General features: G+C 40.6%; 1 protein-coding gene across 1 annotated transcript; it reads right to left on the bottom strand.

Moving 5' to 3' along the window:
• Positions 1 to 225: 225 nt before the first annotated feature.
• On the bottom strand, positions 226 to 19825 carry marchf9 (membrane-associated ring finger (C3HC4) 9). Its single transcript, XM_053317867.1, has 4 exons — positions 19487 to 19825; positions 6068 to 6223; positions 1276 to 1468; positions 226 to 557 (listed from the first exon to the last, which is right to left on the bottom strand). Exons 1-4 carry the CDS (start codon positions 19823 to 19825, stop codon positions 226 to 228), a joined length of 1020 nt encoding a protein of 339 aa, XP_053173842.1.
• Positions 19826 to 20384: the final 559 nt, after the last annotated feature.

The following is a 20384-nucleotide window of genomic DNA, read 5'->3' as shown; positions in this document are numbered from 1 at the left end:
GCATCTGGCTTCCTTTTGTTGTACGAAACAAGAGGAAAAATCCTCAAGTGTGTTGCTGTCTGTTGATGCTCCGGGCATCACTCAGCTCCTCTCAGGGCTCCTGTTGCCAACACGAGTCTTTAGTTTTTTTAATATCACGTCCGTCAAGTCCCTCTCTCTCCGCTCATTTACATCTGGACACAAAAGATGAGGTTTTTTTAAAATCACATGCCGAGTCCGTCCGTCTCATACGGTGGTGACCCTCATCACCACCTCCCGGTTGGCGGCGGCGCTGATCCGCGGGTCGTTGGGCCTCAGTTGGCTCAGGATGTGCAAGATGGTGTATCCACAGTGGTGGTTCAGAATAGTTCTTAGCCTCCTGCTCTGTCGGCCGGCGCTGCTGCTGGCGAGGCCGTGGGGGTTACTGCGAGAGCCTCGAGCCCCGGCCTTGCTGCTCGAACTCACCGGGTCGCCCAAGTCCTTTGATTTCTCATAGTTCAGTACTTTCCACTGCTGATTGACAGCCTGCCATCGTTTGAAGATTCGATACACTGATGAGCCCTCATGGATGATGAGGCCTGAGCAGAGAGACGAAGGAAGAAGAAGAAGAAGAAGAAGGAAAAAAAAGGGTGAAGGACAGTGCATGAAAAACCAATGAATTCCCACTGCTTTACATCAAATATTATGCTAAAGAGGGCTCGAGAGCTGCAATCTGCATCATAGGTAGGAACTTTCCATCTCGCCTGTGGATGAGAAAAGACAGTTGGCAATAATCGCGGTGCAGATATCTGATGCCATCTGTTCTCGGCGTTGTCTTACACAGACAACTCACTATCACACGAGAACAGTCGACCAGGTTGCTCCTAGAAAAACAGTCTCTGGTACTCTGCAACATCATCACAATGTGCTTGGCTTTTAGTTTAGTTGTCATCTCCTACCTATGCACCATCTGCTTATTTAGTTTGGTTGGTGTGTAATTTCGTTATGACCTTAACCACTAACAGAATGTGAGCTGAATATTAGTTTGTCATGCATAATGCAACCTATGTTTATTAATATTTTTGTTGTTGCAGAGTACATCCTGTTTTCTTTGCTTGTCCCCCGTTGTTGCATAATGCATCCATCTGTGCTCAGTCAACTAAGCCTTTCTAACTATATATTTTCATGTAATACTCTATTTTACAATTTATCTATTACTGCTGCTGCTCAAAAAACATATTTATAATCCTGCTGCGTGTGGTGTGGATCTTTTTTTTCTTTTTTTTTTGCACGTCAGCCTTTCATTGTGTGCTTTACCTATGCAGACGATATCCATGAAGCCGTACATGCCGTAGCAGATTTGGAAGAGCAGGTCCTGACGTTGCCACTTGGCCGAGGGGCTGAGGGAGGACCAGATGAGCCAGGAGATGCTGGCGATGAGGAACAGGGAACCCAGGATAATGGCGGCTATCTGCACCTTCTCTATCACCGTCAGAGAGATGGCCTGCCACTGGGGACGAGACAGAATATACATCAGAGGTGGAAAAATAACTCCCAATCCTTTATTTTAACACAAATATACCATTATAGAGAGTGTGTGTATGTGTGTATGTGTGCAGTGTTTTTAATCAGGTTTCCATTCATTCATGCTACACCGTCTTACATGTACTTTGATGCTGTTTTTGTTCTTTTAACCTGCTCGGGGACTGCAGGAGATTAATTATTGTTAATTAATGTGTGTTTTCCCTCTACAAATAAACCAAAAATAAATAAATAAATAAAACCAGAAAAAGTCTCGCATTCAAAATCCCACTGAAGTATAAATAAAGAAGCATTTTCAGCAAAAATGTGCTCACAGTATCAAAAGAAAAAGTACTTGTTCCGAAGATTTTTGACCCTGTGTGAATGATAAATTATTTAAAATTAAATTTGATAACACAGATGTTTCCATTTGTAGGCAGCGTGTTACTGTAGCTTGTTGAGGTGGAGCTAGTTAAGTTTTTCTCCCATTTTTCTCCCATTAAAAGGCTTTTTAGGGAGTTTTCTTTGTCCGAATCAACAGTCTAAGGAAAGAGGATGTTGTATTGCTGTGCAGATCATAAAACCCCCTGAGGCCTGTTTGTGATTTGTAATATTGGGCTATAAATAAAAAATGAAGTGACCTAACCTAATGGGAGAGAAAGAGAAGAAAAAACAAAGATCTGCTCTACAAATTTGTTGGTTTTCTCTCTAATCTTTTCCTTTTTTTTGTGGAAACAATTCGATAATTTCACCTCTTTAGGGCTCAAACAGTTCTTTGCCATCTGAGAAGTTTAGAGAGTAACGTCCCAAAAACACTGCTTTTGTTTAAAGGGGTGAGAGTCACATGTTTAACCCTCCTGTTGTCCTCGAGTCAAGGAAGGAAAAGGAGGAAGAAGGAAGGAAAGGAGGGAAGAAGGGAGGAAGGAAGGGAGGAAGAAGAAAGGAAAGGAGGGAGGAAGGAAAGGAGAGAGAGGAAGGAAGGAAAGTAGGGAGGAAGGAAGGGAGGAAAGGAAAGACGAAAGGAAGGAAAGGAAGGAAGAAAGGAAGGAAGGAAGGAAGGAAGGAAGGAAGGAAGGAAGGAAGGAGGAAAGAAGGAAGGGGGAGGGAGAAAGGAAAAGAGGATGGGAGGAAGGAAGGAAAGAAGAACAGAGGAAGGAAGGAAGGAAGGAAGGAAGGAAGGAAGGAAGGAAGGAAGGAAGGAAGGAAGGAAGGAAGGAAGGAAGGAAAGAAAGAAAGAAGGTCAACAGCCAAAACAGACGGGGTCAATTTGACCTGGGAGGACGACACAAAGGTTATTTTTTGATACTGTATTGTATTTTAAAAGATCATCATCATGCATTTTTTATAATTTTTTATAATTGCTTCTTCCCTCCTCCCTTCCTTCCTTGACTCGATGACAGCAGGAGGGATAATATCTTTATTTTATATTCCAAAAATCTACATGAACTAATGAATAATAATTTTCAAATGAGAGATAAATGTTGCTTTATAAGAAATGATCTCCCTTATAAATCATGTCAGTATCCATGAAAAACACCTGGACTTAGATTTTGGTGCTTAATGGAAACATTTACCCTAACAGCTGGAAACATCTGTTAGAAAAATTAGTCATCAAAAAGTAATTGATGAAGTAATTGAAATAGAGTAACTAGTAATGAAATAGAGTAACTAGTAATCTGTACCTCTTACATTTCTAAAGTAACCTTCCCAACCCTGATCATAACTAACAAATCTACATATATGAGTTAAGTATTATGACATAATTACATAAAACAACAATACAATGTTCTGTAAACAACAACATGTCCGTGCTCTGAGTAGTAGATGATGTACTTTATACTAACACACCAACAAATGTCAAACGCAACACACAGACAGCCTCTTCTCAATAGGTTTTAGATCTATTGGCTGCCTCTGAAAAGGAGGGCAGACGGACGGTGACGCAGAGGGAAAATGTGTCAGCACAATATGGCAAACAGTCCTCACACCACAGCGACGGCCCGAGATTTGTTCTAGCAAAGAGCGCCAGGTCTGGTGCCTGAGTGCTGACTGCGGCAGCGTTTAAAAAAAAAGAAAAAAAAGAAAAAGAAATGTTGTATAGTATGTTATGAAATGTCTTCTTCTCCATATGATAAGATCTCCCTGCTCCTGATTCACTCATGAATTTTAAAGAGTGACACGCATCAGAGAGTAACAGCGCCGGCCTGCTGAGAAGTTTGCATATTCGCACTCAATCACCATCTTTTTTGACGTGATTGGTCATCAGAGAGAGCGTCGGACGTGTTTTGTTAAAGCAATCGATGAGGAGACTTCTTTTTTTTTTTTTTTCTTCACACCACTGAGCTAAAACCAAACTGTGCTGTGCTGTGCTGTGCTGTGCTGTTTGTGAGTTTAGTCCCATGTGCCCTGTGAGTCAGATTCATCGAGATGGGCACAGTATCAATGCTGCAGCAGTGATGATCCAAGAGAGAGGGGAGAGTGTGAAGCCTTGTTTTCCAAAAGAGTTTCTCTCTTCTTTCTGTGGTAAAATCTGTAACCCCACAGACCAGTGGGTGTTTCTGTATATGTGTGTGTGTGTGTGTGTGAGTGTGTGTGTGTGTGTGTGTGTGTGTGTGTGTGTGTGTGTTGGTATGTCTATTTCTATGAGGACCCATTTGAGTTTTAAGCCTTCACTTTGTAGGTCTGCTCAATCGTCATGATATCTGGTCAAAAACAAAATCTATTTAACCCATTTAACTTTTTGGGCAATCTTTACCACTTGTATGAGGTGTGTGAATGCACTAAAAGAGAATCAGATTGTATTATGGTTGCTATAGATACAGGTTGTTCTATGGTTGCTATAGATACAGGTTGTACTTTAGTGTATAAACGAAGAATAACACAAATCACTGCTGACATCAGAGATCCTGCTGGAGACATTTTTGAAGTTGAGTTTAATTTTTTTCATCTCGTACTTGAACAAAATTAGTGTCTAACATGTTTAACAGGTTTAGGATTGGGCTTAGGCTTTTAGTTGTGATGGTAATGATTAGGGGGGGGGGCTAGAGCAGGGGTGTCAAACTCATTTTAGTTCAGGGGCCACGAACAGCCCAATTTGATTTAAGCCGGACCAGTAAAACCATTACATAATAATCCATAAATAATATGTAATATATATAACTTTATTACAATAAACCATCTATTTACAAATACCATGAACAGCCTGAGATATCTTAAGAAAAACAAGGGCAATTTCAGTAATATTATGTCTCAGTTTTTTTGCACAGTGTTTAATATGTAAAAGTTTAAATACAACCACAATGGGTGGTCGAGTGGTTAGAGTGCATGCTACGTACGTAGCTGATCCCGGTTCGAATCCCGGCTGGGGGTCCTTTGCTGCATGTCACCCCCCTCTCTCTCCCATGTTTCCTGTCTGTCTACTGTTGAATAAAGATGTCTATGCCTAAAAAAATATATATGACCACAATATGTGTTCATTGCTTTTTGTCAGGGTGGAAAAAAACCTCAGAATCAGTAGAAAAATTGGAATAACTTTTCTGCAATTTTCATACTTTGCAAAGTTATCCAGCTGGGCAGATTGGACCCTTTGGCGGGCTGCATCATCATTCACATATGAATATTTCCTTTTTATTTAGTCCTCTATGATAGTAAACTATCTCACTAACTAGCTTTGGGTTGTGTACTGTTGGTCAGGACTTAACCTTGTGCTTTGGGAAACCGTTACTGTGCAGACGACAATACATTAATCAAGAAAATAATCATCAGATTCATTGATAATGAAAATAGTTGTTAGTTTCAGCCCTAAAGGAGGATTATGCCGAAGATTCAAGGATCCTTGACCTTTCGTTAAAGCATGAAAGCATGAATGACTGCATTACGTCAATGAGGGTCCTCACAAGTATAGAAGTGCAAACATGTTAATGTGTGTAGCAGGTATGACTCATATTTAGGGGATATAAATCTGCTTATACACACTGTCACAGTTTGGGTGCTCGCCTCCAGAAAAAGCAGCTTAAAGGTCCTCATGACATAAATCAGTAAGTTTTTGGTGAAGTCTTGGATTAAGGTGAAGAGCAGGTTAGAGTTTGAGAGTTAAGGTTCGATAAGTGTCGAGGAAATTCACGTCCTCTGAAGTGATGGAAACATGAATGTGTGTGTGTGTGTTTGTCTTTCTATCTTTTAGAGAACCAGTGTCACTTGATAACCAGCGCTGTGAGGACATTTTGGTCCTCACAACTTCAAAAGGCAATTTGAGGGTCAAGACTCGGTTTTAAGATTAAGGTTGGATTGGGTTTAGGTTCAGTTATGGGTAAATGTTGATGGTTAAGGTTTAGGTAGGAGGCTAGAGAACGCATTATGTTACTGAGTGTCCTCTCAACGATATGTAAAGACAGTGTGTGATGTGTGGTTTGTCATAGGCTACTTTTGGGGACAAGTTTTAATTGCCATGCCCCCAATTTGGAAATCACTGATTTTTGGGTCAGTGGTTACAGTTAGGGTTAGGATAAGTCTCCAGGGAATGAATATGAGTCTATGTAATGTCCCCAAAAGTGACCACGATCTGATATGTGTCTGTGTGTGATGTTACCTGCAGAGGGTTTTTGGTGCTGATGGCCAGGACCTGGTACTTGAAGTAGCAGAGCTCACAGCTCCAGGAGCCCCTCTCGCTGATCCAGCGGATGAGGCAGGGCTGATGGGTGCAGCGCACAGAGCCGTCACAGCGGCAGGGGCTCAACAGCTCACCCTGCAGGACGAGACAAGGAAACACAACAACATTTATTATTTAAATGTATTTATATTCATGTATCTGGTCTGAAATGTAGGAGAATTTATTCTTGATACTGCTTTAAATTATCTAAGAGATTTTTTTAAAGCAAGATCTTCAAAGCTTAATTTGATATTTTCTCCTTATACTCCAAAAACACTCTCACCACAAAATGATGTAACACTATTAAACTGGTACAACTCCACTTGAGGAATAGAAACATTTGGGGAAATAGGCTGATTCATTTTCTAGGTGGGGGGAGAGTTAGATGAGAAGATCAATACCACTCTCCTATTAGAGAGCAGTATTGATTTTATCACCTCATTCTTTGCCACAAAAGGGAATTAGCGCAGTTTGCAAAATGTCAGACTATTCCTTTAATACATTAACAACTAAAGGAGGCAAAACATAAGGAACATGAGATGATATAAACAAATGATGTGTCAGTTTAATATTACAACCACTCTCCTAATGTTTGAGCCAAGAGCTACTAAACATTATGCTCTCATTTTACACATAAAGAATATTTGGTTAAAGGGATATAAACAAAGCTTTTACTGTCTTTAAGCGTTACGGTTCAGTTAACTGAGGAAGAACAGACAATAAAGTGACGATATCAGACACAGGAATCATGTCTCTACTCACGACACAGAGCAGTGTAACCTGTGATACTGATCTTGCATCATATTCTGGTCTCTAACTCTATACGACACATTTAATTTCACTGCTTTCTGTCATGATGCAGAATAAAAGGAGCGAGATCGGTGGGAAAAACGAGGCGCTCTTTTGTGAGAGATAAATAATCAATCATGAATAAGATCTGCACAGAGGCGTCGTGCCCATTCAGCTTGAGGCCCATGCAAATCGCGGGTTGTGTTAACTGCAGTGTGTGAGGTATGAATAACACAGTGTTTTTCAGTCCTGGTCCTGAGGCAACCCTGCCCTGCATGATTCAGATCTTTACCTCTTCCAGCACACCTGATTCAAAGGATCAGTGAGTCGTCATCGAGCTCCGCAGAAGCCCGATAACGACTCATTCAATTGAATCAGGTGTGATGGAGCAGAGAAACATCTAAAACATACACAGAGCAGGACTGAAAAACACTAGAATAAACAAACTCAGCTCACAAAAATAAAACAAAAAAGGCTTGAATGGATTTGTAAGATTACTTGGAGCGTCAGAATCTCACTTTATTAACCCTTACTGTTCATATTTAGCTTCTACACCAACTCACATTCATAAATCCAGTCAGTCATTAATACATGTTTAATTTATTAATAGAAAAAAAGACATTTATAATCACTATTTTATGCTCCAGAAGGACATTTTATAGAATATGAAGAATTTAACATGTTTGAATGCTGATTTTTGAATTTTCCAATATATGCATTTTATTTCCATTTTTGTATATTTGAGGTTGCATTTAGGAAAAGTCCACCTATAGAGGAAATGTGTATTTGATGTTTTTACAGCTTTAAAATGTAAAAAAAAAAAAACAGGTCAAATTTGACTCTGAACAGTATGCAAAGGTTAAAGTGAATTGAGCTTTAATCCATAAGTAATTAAAATGAGTGTTAGCTTGTTGCCCTTTGCTGTTATTAGAAGCTAAATCATTGTTTTCTGGTTGAAACAAATTAGCAGCACTGAAATGTTTCCTTTACAAAGTCGGCAGCTCAACACTGTCAGTAAAAAAAAAACAGCAGCTGTGTGTTTGTGAGCTTTAAATAATCGACAGTGCTGAGAACTAATGTCACCCCTGAGTTTAAAAGCCTTTTTGTTGTTTTCACAGTTTCTTGTTAAATATTGCCGTTAAACGCAACGTAGAGTTAATCAATGTCATTCAATTATAGTTTTAGATAGTAACTGGGGGCGGTTTGATCATAATCATAGAAGAGAAATACGATAATTACAGGTAATGACTTGGCTTTGATACAAACATAAAGATATATATTGTGAAACTGTGCCTCCTCATAAAATTAATATTTCTCAAAACTGACATATTAGTTGACTACTAGCGGTGGTTTGTAATGAGACTATAAAGCCCCGCTATAGAAATGTGAATGTTGTCCTCTACATTGGGGCTTCTTGTTTTTAATTGTATATTTTAATATTTTATTTTTATGTAAAGCACATTGAGTTGCCCTATATAAATAAAGCTTGCCTTGCTTTACATATAAGGAAAAAAAGCATCTTTATGATCTGCACACATCACATTTTGGATGCACTTGATCTCTTTTATACACAACAGAGCTCACAAGCGGTAAGAGTGACAAATGAAAGACTCTAGCCTGCTATGCATTAAAAAAAAAAGAAGTCAAAATTACCCCCCCCCCCCCCACGTCTCTCTCTCTCTCTCTGAAGCCTGTTGGCATGTTCACCACATTCAGGCTGTCACCATCATTCAGTGTCAAACATCCATTTTGTCAGGAGGCTTAAAATCTTAAAAATTTTGACGACACCAAGCCTCATTTCACTGAATGAAAAGCATAAAAACACAACCAACACAACCTCTGCATTGTCAAAGCTGAATGAAAAGCTTTTAACCCTCCTGTTGTCCTGGAAGGAAGGAAGGAGGATAAGAGGAAGGAGAGAAGGAAGGAAGGAAGGAAGGAAGGACAGGAGGAAGGAAGAAAAGGAGTAAGGAGGAAAAGAGGAAGGAAGGAAGGAAGGAAGAAAAGGAGTAAGGAGGAAAAGCGGAAGGAAGGAAGGAAGAAAAGGAGTAAGGAGGAAAAGAGGAAGGAAGTAAAGAGAGAAGGAAGGAAGGAAGGAAGGAAGGAAGGAAGGAAGGAGAGAAGGAGAGAAGGAAGGAAGGAAGGAAGGAGGACGGAAAGAAGGAAGGGAGGAAGGAAAGGAAGGGAGGATGGAAGGAGGAGGGAGCAGAGAAAGAAGGGTGGAGGGGAAGAAGGAAGGAAAAATTAAAGAAAGAGGGACGAAGGAAGGAAGGAAGGAAGGAAGGATGGAAGAAAGGGGGATGGAGGAAGGAAAGAAGGAAGGGAGGAAAGAAAGAGATAAGGAGGGAGGAAGGACAGACGGAAGGAAGGAAGGAAAGAAGGAAGGAAGGAAGGAAGGAAGGAAGGAAGGAAGGAAGGAAGGAAGGAAGGGAGGAAGGAAGGAACAGTCAAAATAGAGATGGGGTCAATTTGACCCGGGAGGAAGGTTAAAACAACAACAGTGTTTTGTTTTTTTTTGTGAGGGGGGGGGGGGGGGGGCTATCAGTATGAATCATTAGTAAATCAATGAGTGGTCACAGCTTGACACGAGCGAGGCCCAGTTGGCAAAGGGGGGAATGTTTGCACTCTGCAACACCAGCAGGGAAGCGAGGCGGCTTCAAGGACGGCCAGGTGAAGGAGAGAGAGGAAGAGCTACTGAGGCGAGAGGAATGAACTCAGTCAACCTCATGAAAAAAAAATTACAACTACTCTGCTTACACAAACAAATCTCAAAGACATCAAAGATACACGTCGGCTGCTTGTGTAGGTGGAAGGGTTCACTTCGGCGGCGTTGCAGGATTTGGCCGGAGATTTTCTGTATTTTTCACAGTGTCGATAAATCTCACGAGCAGAGCCAAACAAACAATGAACTCATCCTACATGCAAGTACTGTGTGTGTGTCTCCAAAGTCTGATGTGTCTTATTCCTCTGTGCTGTAAGAGCTCTGTTGTTCCAAAAAAATATATTAAAAACACCCCAATGAGCCACACTGCTGCTCTGGATGGCATGTTTCTGCTTTATAAAGATTACAGTGATTCTTGGTTTGTTTAGAAATGGGCTCAGAAGAAATAACAGATCACATTTTTAGTCTCTGGAGAGTAGTTCTGTGTAAGCAACTACACACACATTGTTGAGCTGCATATCACAACCTCATGACTCTGTACTGAAGTTAACCCTGTAACGCCAAGTGAATCATTTTTGATACATGAGATTTAGAGACGTCTACATCATCAGTGGGATGATAAACCTGATGTGATATGGATAAGTGATAAATAAGGGTTGACAAGATGAGAAATTAAAGAAATATGTCAGAAAATGGTTTTAAAAGCAGCATCAGGTTTGTTAAAATGTACATTTTGTATTTTTGTATCATTTGAAATGATATTTGCACCATTTTTAAACCAAAGGTAAGACTGAATGCTCCTGAAAATGTCAAATGGTGTAACCACAAAAGAATGATAAATATTAAACAGTTTATATAAAATCAAATCAGGGAGGCCAAAATGTCACAAATGAACATCATACTGCATTGAAGAAGGCTTTAAACTAGCGATTGAGACCATAAACACATTTTGAAAACGTTTACTGAGGTTAGAAATCAAGTGAGAAGTTGGTGAATTCTCCATTGACTTGTATAGAGACGGTCGCCCCCTGGTGGCCTTTTGATAGAATGCAGTTCTAAGTTACTTCCACGATGGCTTCATTTCAGAGGACCAGAACTCCCCACCTGAATTAAACATGGATAAGAAGAAGTAATATCGTCTATGAATTGTCAGTAAATATTGAAAAATGCCTGTTATTATTTTCCAAAGCTCAAGTAGATGTGTTAAAAGTTTGCTTTAAAATTAAAATTAAAAAATTAAAAAATTAAGATGTTGTACACAGAAAAGCAGGTCCTCCCTCGGTGGGGATCGTCTAAATACACGTAATCTCCCCTTGGCCGGGAGCGTACCTATGCGGCTAACTCGGCTACTAGCTCGGCGGCTAATTCGGCTGCTAGCTCGGCGGCTAACTCGGCTGCTAACTCGGCTGCTAACTCGGCGGCTAACTCAGCTAACTGGCTAACTGTAGACGGGATCATCCCTATGTTCCCCGGTCACATACAAAGTGGGGAACATAGGGATGATCCCCCTTGGCCCACCGCCTGTTTGAGTACATGTAGTTTACAGCAGATTAAAACCAGCGTTTGCTCGTTGTGTCCGTCGTGTGTGAGCAAATTTCCAAATTAAGTGACATCGGTGCCGAGTTAAATCATCCGTTAATAAATGGTGACTCATAAAATGCTTCAGAATATGTTTCACCTGCCAGAAAATCAGCTGCTTAATCAATACAGAGTTTACGGATCACAGAGCTACCGCGCTGACATGATACTTTCTATCCCCCTCCATCTGGCTCATCTGACCTTCTTCACTTATAATAAAATACTTGGAGTGTCCCTCTTGCATTAAAATAGTCGGTTCTGCAGATGAGCCGCGTGATGAGCCGCATGATGAGCCGCACGCCGCTCGTAAACGTTAGAATATCTTTATAATGCTGACATTATAAAGACAAACATGGAGAAGGTCAGAAGTAGACGAGGAATAAATAAAAACAATAGGAAAGCAAACGTTTACTAAAATGTCAGGCCGTCGTTGAGGTTTGTGTGTGTGTGTGTTTGTGTGTGTGTTTGTGTATTTTTGTGTGTTTGTGTGTGTTTCTGTGTGTTTGTGTGTTTCTGTGTGTTTGTGTGTTTTTGTGTGTTTTTGTTTTTGTGTGGTTGTGTGTGTTTGTGTGTGTTTCTGTGTTTGTGTGTGTTTGTATGTTTGTGTGTGTTTGTGTTTGTTTGTGTGTTTCTGTGTGTTGTGTTTGTTTCTATGTTTGTGTTGCTTTGTGTGTGTGTGTGTGTGTGTTTTTGTGTGTTTGTGTTTCTGTGTGTGTGTTTGTGTTGCTTTGTGTGTGTATTTCTGTGTTTGTGTGTTTCTGTGTGTTTTGTGTGTGTGTCTTTCTGTGTGTTTATGTGTGTTTCTGTGTTTCTGTGTTTGTGTGTGTTTCTGTATTATCAGGAAACATTTAAAGACTGGGATGTAAATTTTAATGTCAGGACCCATAAGAACAAAATAAAAACTGTTTCAGCAGGAAACTCAACACGTGTATGACGGCCGACAATCTTAGACCAGTTAAAAAATCGAAATTATGATTTATTTGAATATAAATTTAAATGAAATTGCTTTTAGCTTTTGTTCTTCAATGGTGACTAAACCTAAAATCAAAACTGAGAATAAATGTTTCATTACATTTTAAAGCTGCACTTCATATTTTAACCTTCATGCTGCCTTTTTTATGTCTTTACTTATTTTGCTACATTTAATTTAATATATTTTATTCATCTATTGCCTCTTTTAGTCCTGTATTGATTTTTATCCTTTTTTTTCTTTTGCATTTTATGAAGCACTTTTAATTTCCTTGTGTGTGAAATGTGCCTAAATTATTTGTGTTTTAGGAAGAAAATGAAAACACAGATGTGATAACAGATTGTTTTTTTGTCACAATGATTAATAACCACATGCTCCACATACAACGCAGATTCAGATTCAGATTCAGATTCAGATTCAGGACAAACTGGTTAGCAGTAACGAGTAGAGAAGTCGAACGATCATAAAAAATCAGCCTCTGCTACTCCATGTGTTAGTACGACAAACACAAATGAAAAAAACCTGTATCAATTATCATTTTAGATAATTAACACCATATATAACACCCAGTTGGTTGTTATAGTGACCACATTTTAACCCCAAACAACGATGTTTCCTCTTAAAGCGACTACAACCTATATTTTCTTATACTATAACAACATATGAAATTATACTATGAAATATCAGATGTGTTGCTTGTAGTGATGAACACATTGGTAATTAACAATGACACCCTACTGCTGATGCTGATATGATTCACAGTTCAATAAAACTCCTTATTTATCTTATATTGGCTCTTTATGCAGCCTCTCAGTTCAGCCTCTGTCTGAAACAGGCCGTTTTAGCTCTTGTCTCTTTAAGCCCCGCGTCCTGATGAGCCCACTCTGTTCTGATTGGTTATTCCTTGGAAGCTGCCTCTCAAACTTAATACTATAACTATAGTAGGAGGGTTTATGGTGCGTTCCAGTTGTACTCGGAGGTCGGAAATTTCAGATCTCTGCCTCAGAAAGTTGGTTAAGTCCAACCAACCCAAACCTCAAAATCCAAGATGGCAGCCACATCCATTAAAGGTGTGAAAGTTGTAGTAATATCCTGATTATTAGCAGTTTTGTCTCATTTACGTCTCATTCAATCAGTCATACACAGAGCACTGTCCAACTTCTATCAGTGGACGTGTCGCTACGCTGTTTGAACGAGCAAAATATAACATAATACATTTTTTATTACATTTACATTTAACTGGTATCGCTACTAGTGGCTAACCTGGCTAAAACTGGTCCTCTGACTTTTAAACTGGAACGATACAAACTCGGGTGTGAAGTCATTTCTCAGCTCCGACTTCTAACTTTGGAGATAAATGGAACTTAGCATTATCTTCTTTTTCTTCTTTGCTTTTTCCCAAGAAAACTTAAATACATCCGTACATGTTCAGTTTGGAATCTGATCTGAAATATGCAACAATAAGGAAAACAATCTTCAACCAACATCGACGCTACAAGACAGATGAAGTAAGAGGTAAGATATCAAACTACTTTTTGACTTTCAGGGAGCATCCAACATCATATAACAGTATATAAATATCACAAAATCAGTATGTATTTCAGCCCAAACCATCATCTTTCCCTACACCTAGTAAAAACTAAATACTAGATACTTTTGGAAAGCGTCGCCCTGTCGATAGGGGCGTCAGATCAGAAAACGCTTGTATGTGTCATGAACAAATAACTTATTCTCTTGTTTAAATGAAGAGGTTTGTAACTACTGATTTAAACAATCTCTCATATCTAAAGCTACAATGAAGAGGAGCTTTTTTTCTGGAGCTGCTCCTTTGATGATAAAAAGAAAGAAAGAGCAAGGATCTTTTTCTGAATATAGCTTGGAAATAAAATGTATTAATATGTAAAAACGAAAAACTTGAGCTTCTTGCATTCATAAATTAAACGCCAACAGAGCAATTCTTCAAAGTATCTCCTGAGTTCATCCCAAAGTTCAAGATTCAGACTCTGCAGGAGCGTCGTTTGATGTTCACAAATATCGATCATCCTGCTGGAGATCACAGGACTGACATGAAGTGAATTTAGTTTTGGGAAACCAAACTGAAGGTGCGAAAAGATGCGTTTGATGTACAGAAGTTGAACAATGACAAAAATACAATCCCTTTTGGGTGAAAACTGTGTATCTTCAAAACAACAATAACAGAAAAAATCCTTTTGAAAATCAGCTTTTCTTTTGCAGCTTCATGCAGTCTGTTAAAAGAGGTACGATTCAAAGTATTAAATGAATCAGAATCAGATGTAAAAGGTTATCACACGACACTGATATGTTCCAGATAATAATGATGAGCTGGTAATAATAAGCTCAAGTTGTAATGCTTGTATAGCGGAGATAACCCAGGAGGGGAGGGGGGGGGGCAAATAAAAAGATAAATTTCAAATTGATCAAACTCAAACTCCATTAAACTAAAATGAAAATGGAAGTAAAACATGCTTCTCTTTTCTCCATTTGCACCTTCACTCATTTGAGAGTAAAATGCTGAATGCTATAAAAGGTCACATCTGCTTGAGACGGATGCCCTCATGCTCAGATAAAACTAGACCATGAATATTTAAACTGTTTGAGCCGACAATGAAGTGAACTGTAAATTTAACCTACTTCCAAATTTTAAAGGATAAAATTTGAGCTTTCTTTCTTCTTATTTATTGTCAATAAATAGCATTTAACCCTCCTGTCATCCTCCCGGGTCAAATTGACCCCATCTCTCTTTCGACTGTTCCTTCCTTCCTTCCTTCTTCCCTCTTTCTTTAATTTCTCCTTCCTTCTTCCCCTCCTCCCCTCATTCTTTGCTCCCTCCCTCTCTCCCTCCTTCCTTCCTTCTTTCCTTCGTCCCTCCTTACTCCTTTCTTTCCTTCCTTCCTCCCTTCCTTCCTCCCTCCCTCCCTCCTTACTCCTTTCCTTCCTTCCTTCTGTCCTTCCTTCTGTCCTTCCTTGACCTGAGGACAACAGGAGGGTTAAAGACCAAAACTAACTATGTGTTTGACCGTCTCTCAACATTTTCTGACTTTGCCCTTCGGTTCCTACTAAATCTTTAAAAACAGCTCGCTAAGATATTATTCCAGTTTAAAAACAAATGCTGAATAATTCCCTCAAACAGCTGGCCGCTGTAGTTTTTAGCACACATAACCCAAATATAAGTAAAAAGTATTTTCAGCTGCGGATGAATACACATTTCTAGTTCTAGGAAGTATTTCTGGCAGTGGACCCATTTACGTGGGACTGACTGTAAAAAAACACGCTGTCCATGTTCATCATGATGAAGGAACATGTCACCGTGCAGCAGCGTGACTCATTGGTGTGTTTTTAACATTAAACTGGCTACATTATGAAACGCTGCTTTCATGCAAAAATTATGACATTTATGTTTGGTTCCTTTCTGAAAATACCTTCTTCAACATCAAAATGCTAAATGGGAAATTTCTTGAGACAACCAGCGAAGAAAAAAAACAGCATATTATGTCTGTTATGTTCCTGCTGCTGTTTCATGATATTTTGTGTATTGGTAAATGGATTGTACTTATATAGCACCTTTCTAGTCTTTGCGACCACTCCAAGCTCTTTACATTACAACTCATTCACACACATTCATACACTGATGGCAGGAGCTACCATGCAGGGTGCCAACCTGCTCATCAGGGGGAATTTAACCATTCATTCACATTCATACACCGTTGGCGTAGCAACGGGAGAAATTTGGGGTTAAGTGTCTTGCCCAAGGACACATCGACATGTGGACTGGAGGAGCCGGGAATCAAACCGCCAATCTTCCAATTAGAGGACGACCGCTCTACCTCCTGAGCCACAGCCGCCCCTATTGCAAGTAGATAATAACAATTTTAGCAAGAGAAAGGTGAGAGATAGCTACGATTAACTCTTAACTCTAAACAGCCTTTTTAAAGTAGACAATAAAGAGAAGTCTTGCGTTAAGCTGCCCGCCGCCATTGTTGTTACTGTCGTGTTTCTTCTTCCTTGACCAATGAAATGCTGCCATTGATATTACATCATGTCTACAAACATGTCTGCACACTAAAACGCCAAGCTGTCATTTTCAGATTCACACACACACACACACACTGGAGCCTCTTTTAATCTGGAGTCTAGTTTGGTGGAGAACCAAAACGGAGAGAAAAGGGAGCGTTTGTGAACTTAGCCGGCTTAGCTTGGACGTTTTCCGAGATGTATCAGGTTTTGCTTACAGAGACAACACTAGTCAGAGGGATTAATCCATTGTCAGTTCTGATCTTCTTATGGGTTTGTTGTTAACACTACAACATAATACATAAAGTCACCAGAATGATCCTTTAACCCTTACATACTGCTCAGAGTCAAATTTGACCCATTTTTTTTTTACATTTTGGAGCTGTAAAAACACCATATACACATTTTTTTAAATCAGACTTTCCATAATGTGACCCACAGTATACAAAAATATATATAAAATACATAATTTTTAAAAATCCTTTTGCAGCTGATACACACTTTTGACTGTTCCTTCTTTCCTTCCTTACTCCCTCTTTCTTTCATTTTTCCTTCGTTCTTCCCCTCCTTCCATACTTCCTTCCTCACTTCCTTCCATCATTCATTCCTTCCTTCCTTCCATCCTACCTCCTCCTTACTCCTTTCCTTCCTTCCCTCCTCCTTCCTTCCTTCTTTCCTCCCTCCCTCCCTCCTTACTCCTTTCCTTCCGCCCTCCCTCCTTACTCCTTTCCTTCCTCCTTTCCTCCCTCCCTCCCTCCTTACTCCTTTCTTTCCTTCCTTCCTTCCTTTCTTCTCTCCTTCCTTCTTTCCTTCCTTCCTTCCTTCCTTCCTTACTCCCTACCTTACTTCCTCCTTTCCTCCCTCCCCCTCCCTCCCTCCTTACTCCTTTCCTTCCTTCCTTCCTTCCAACCTTACTCCTTTCCTTCCTCCCACCCTCCTTACTCCCTTCCTTCCTCCCTTCCTTGACGTGAGGACTTCATATTCTATAAAATGTGTTTTTTTCCCATAACATTATTTAACATGAATGTGAACTGGAGTAGAGGCTAATTATGAGTTAGAATATGAACAGTATGTAAAGGTTGAAGACTGACAAACACGAAGGCTGCCCTCCTCTACACACACACACACACACACACACACACACACACACACACACACACACACACACACACACACACACACACACACACACACTCCTACTTGGATGAACTGGCGTGGGTTTGTCCCTTAAGGCTACTTCACAGAGCGTGAAGGTGTTAATTCGGTGTGTCACTAGTATGACTAAAAAAACTGGTCTCCCTCCCTAGTTTGTAACATTTAGACAAACCATTCTTGGCGTGGAAGTTCCCCCGTGAGCTGCAGACTGTGTGTCCCTGTGGAAACACGCTGTTGGGCACTACAAGCGTAAAAAAAAAAAAAAAAAAAAAAAAAAAAGGGCAAGCAGGGGTGATCAGCTTCTCCACTGCCACCAACCTTCCTTAATCCAGCATGCCAGTATGTTTCTGTGTATCTGCTCCAAAAGTTAACATGCTCCGGACCCTCCAGCCGGTTCTGGCATTGCTTCTGTGAACCCAGGCGGTGTGAAGTGGAATCAGCTACTGTACATCACCCACACACACACACACACACACACACACACACACTGATGCCTTTGACAGACAAGCTAATAAGAATTCATACTCAGTGCGGCCCACAGAGCAAGGTGATTATGTCTGTAGGTAATTGGCCCGCTGACAGCGACATGATCCCGGCCCCTGTTGTGACCTGCTTGAATAATGAAATAACAATAAAATGGCAAACGTGAGCTCACCCACCACCACCACCACCACCACCACCACCACCACCACTGCCACCCCTGCACCCATGGAGGTATGAGGCATCTTCTCTTTGCAACACAGAAGCTGATAGTAGTAGTGTAATCTTCCGGTTTTTTCCCCTCAATGCTTTGTTTGCTTTCTCTTTGTCTGTAACTAAAAGAGGCAGCTCAGAGCCATGTTGCACGATGAGTCACCTTGCCGGAGAGCCGAAAGCCCAAAAAAAAAACATCACCCTTCTTTTTTTTTTATTAAAGGAAGAAGAAATCTACCTGGGGTTGATCCTCGTATCCAAAACAAGTCTACTCTGCAGCTCTGTGTCTCTAGTTTACTACATCGTACAATATAAAACTCTAAGGCAGATGTCATAAATTAGCACATGGGCTGTAATAACACTATACGCCTATCTTACGGAAGTGACTAAATGGTAATATCCATCTGTGCTCCTACAGGATTTACAGTGTTTCTAATTATCTTCAGGCTTCAGGTCTACCTGCTGAGCCAGGCGGCACAGGTTTCAGCACATCTGGTGAGATCGACATTTGGCCACAGACCAAAGAGAAGCACTAAACTTATTGTTTTTGTTTGGTGGAGGGGAGAGGGGAGAGGGGAGAGGGGGAGGAAAAAAAAGAAAAGAAAGAAGAGCAACAATGGAGAAAAGACATGCGAGGTGACAAATTGATTTAACTTGTCATTTATAATCAAAGCTGGGCTCATTTTTTCTAGCTGGGAACACTGGTCATCACATCATCACGTAATCAATATTTGATCATCCTGTACTGTGACACATGCAGATCGTGGGAGAGGAGGGGAGGGAGGAGGGGAGGGGGGGGTCACTAGCCTATTTGTCATCTTGCAGACCTAATTGGGTAACTTTCTTTGTTGCTATGCTGGCCAGATTTCAGATGTGTGTGTGTGTGTGTGGAGGGAAAAATGCTGCCTCTCCACAACTCATTAGATTAGTTACTCAGATAATAAGATTACCAATAAAGCAGCACGCTGGGATAAAAGACAATACCTCTACATGATTGTTGAAATCCTAGGCCTCAACCTAGATTGTTTTTTTGAAAGGAGGTAGGTGAGGGGGAAGGTGGGTGGGAGAGAGAAAGAGAGAGAGAGAGAGAGAGAGAGAGAGAGAGAGAGAGAGAGAGAGAGAGAGAGAGAGAGATGTAGGACAGGATGGTTGTAGTAGCTCCTCTGAATCAGAGACCCTTTGTGATTTACTGTGCAACAATAAAAATCGAAATAGCAGATTTTGGAATAAAGAACCAAACGTGACACGTGTTAAAATAATATATAATAATAATAATAATAATGATGATATAGATGATAAAAACTTCCTTAAACACTGCTGATGTGGATCAATTCATGCGTATTGAAGCGACTCTCCACAGCACCACAAAGGCTCTGTGCAGCACATTTTTCTATCAGCACAAACAGGACGTGGCATCAGCATTAGGAGCCATTCTCTCTCTCTCTCTCTCTCTCTCTCTCTCTCTCTGCTGCATGTCTACCTGCTCGGGGCCTTGGAAACAGATCCGGCACTGGGGGGTCCGCAGGCTGCTCGCGGTGCTGGCCAGAGACACGGCGTCCAGGCCCACTTGAAGCTTGGGCTCCTTGTCCTCAAACGCCAGGCTCCGGGGCCGCGGGTCGCTGCCGTAGTACTCCTCCTCATCATCCCGGGAATGGCAGTCGACGAAAGGCGGCCAACCGCAGCCGCCCATCCCCAGACCTCGCATGGTGGTGGTGGTGGACCGTCTCTCTGTGTCTGAGCCGGACTGTCTCGAATCGGATCGCATAAACACCAAGACTTTCAGTTCATTAAAAAACATGCGGATCCGATACTTGAACATGTTTGGCTACATAAAGACTGAAATGAATTAATGTGTAAAAGTGTTTTTTTGTCTTTTGCCTCTCTCTCTCTCACTCTCTCTCTCTCTCCCTCTTTGTATTATTAATATAATTCATACACCAGATATCTTCATTTTTATTGCAGTATTATCGTTTTTTTATGAATGTAATACCACAACTATTATTAATTGGAAATCCAGAGAATTTAAAGGCTCTCGCCCCACTGATGGCATGTGTGTCTAAGCCAATGCGGATGAAAGATTTTCCCCTTCAGCTGGCCGACACACTCTTTCAATATTCATTACTCAAACAACTCAGCAGATGCTTTCTATAGGTGCATCTATCACCGCACCCTTACAAAACAACACAACTTGGACATTTTCTTGATTTCCACGGTCCATTTTTGCCCCCCTCTCCCTCTCTCTTTCTCTCTTTCCTTTTGCCGCTGCTCTAAAAAAGACACCTTTTTTTTTTTTTTTTTTGTCAGACGCACACTGAGCTTGCAGCAAAAAATAGCCTACATGTTTTGCTACCCAAAGCAGAAGACTGCGAGAGAGTGGA

Source organism: Scomber japonicus, chromosome 4 (assembly GCF_027409825.1).
Source record: "Scomber japonicus isolate fScoJap1 chromosome 4, fScoJap1.pri, whole genome shotgun sequence".
NCBI lineage: Eukaryota > Metazoa > Chordata > Actinopteri > Scombriformes > Scombridae > Scomber > Scomber japonicus.
This window is presented reverse-complemented; position numbering and strand designations above follow the sequence as displayed.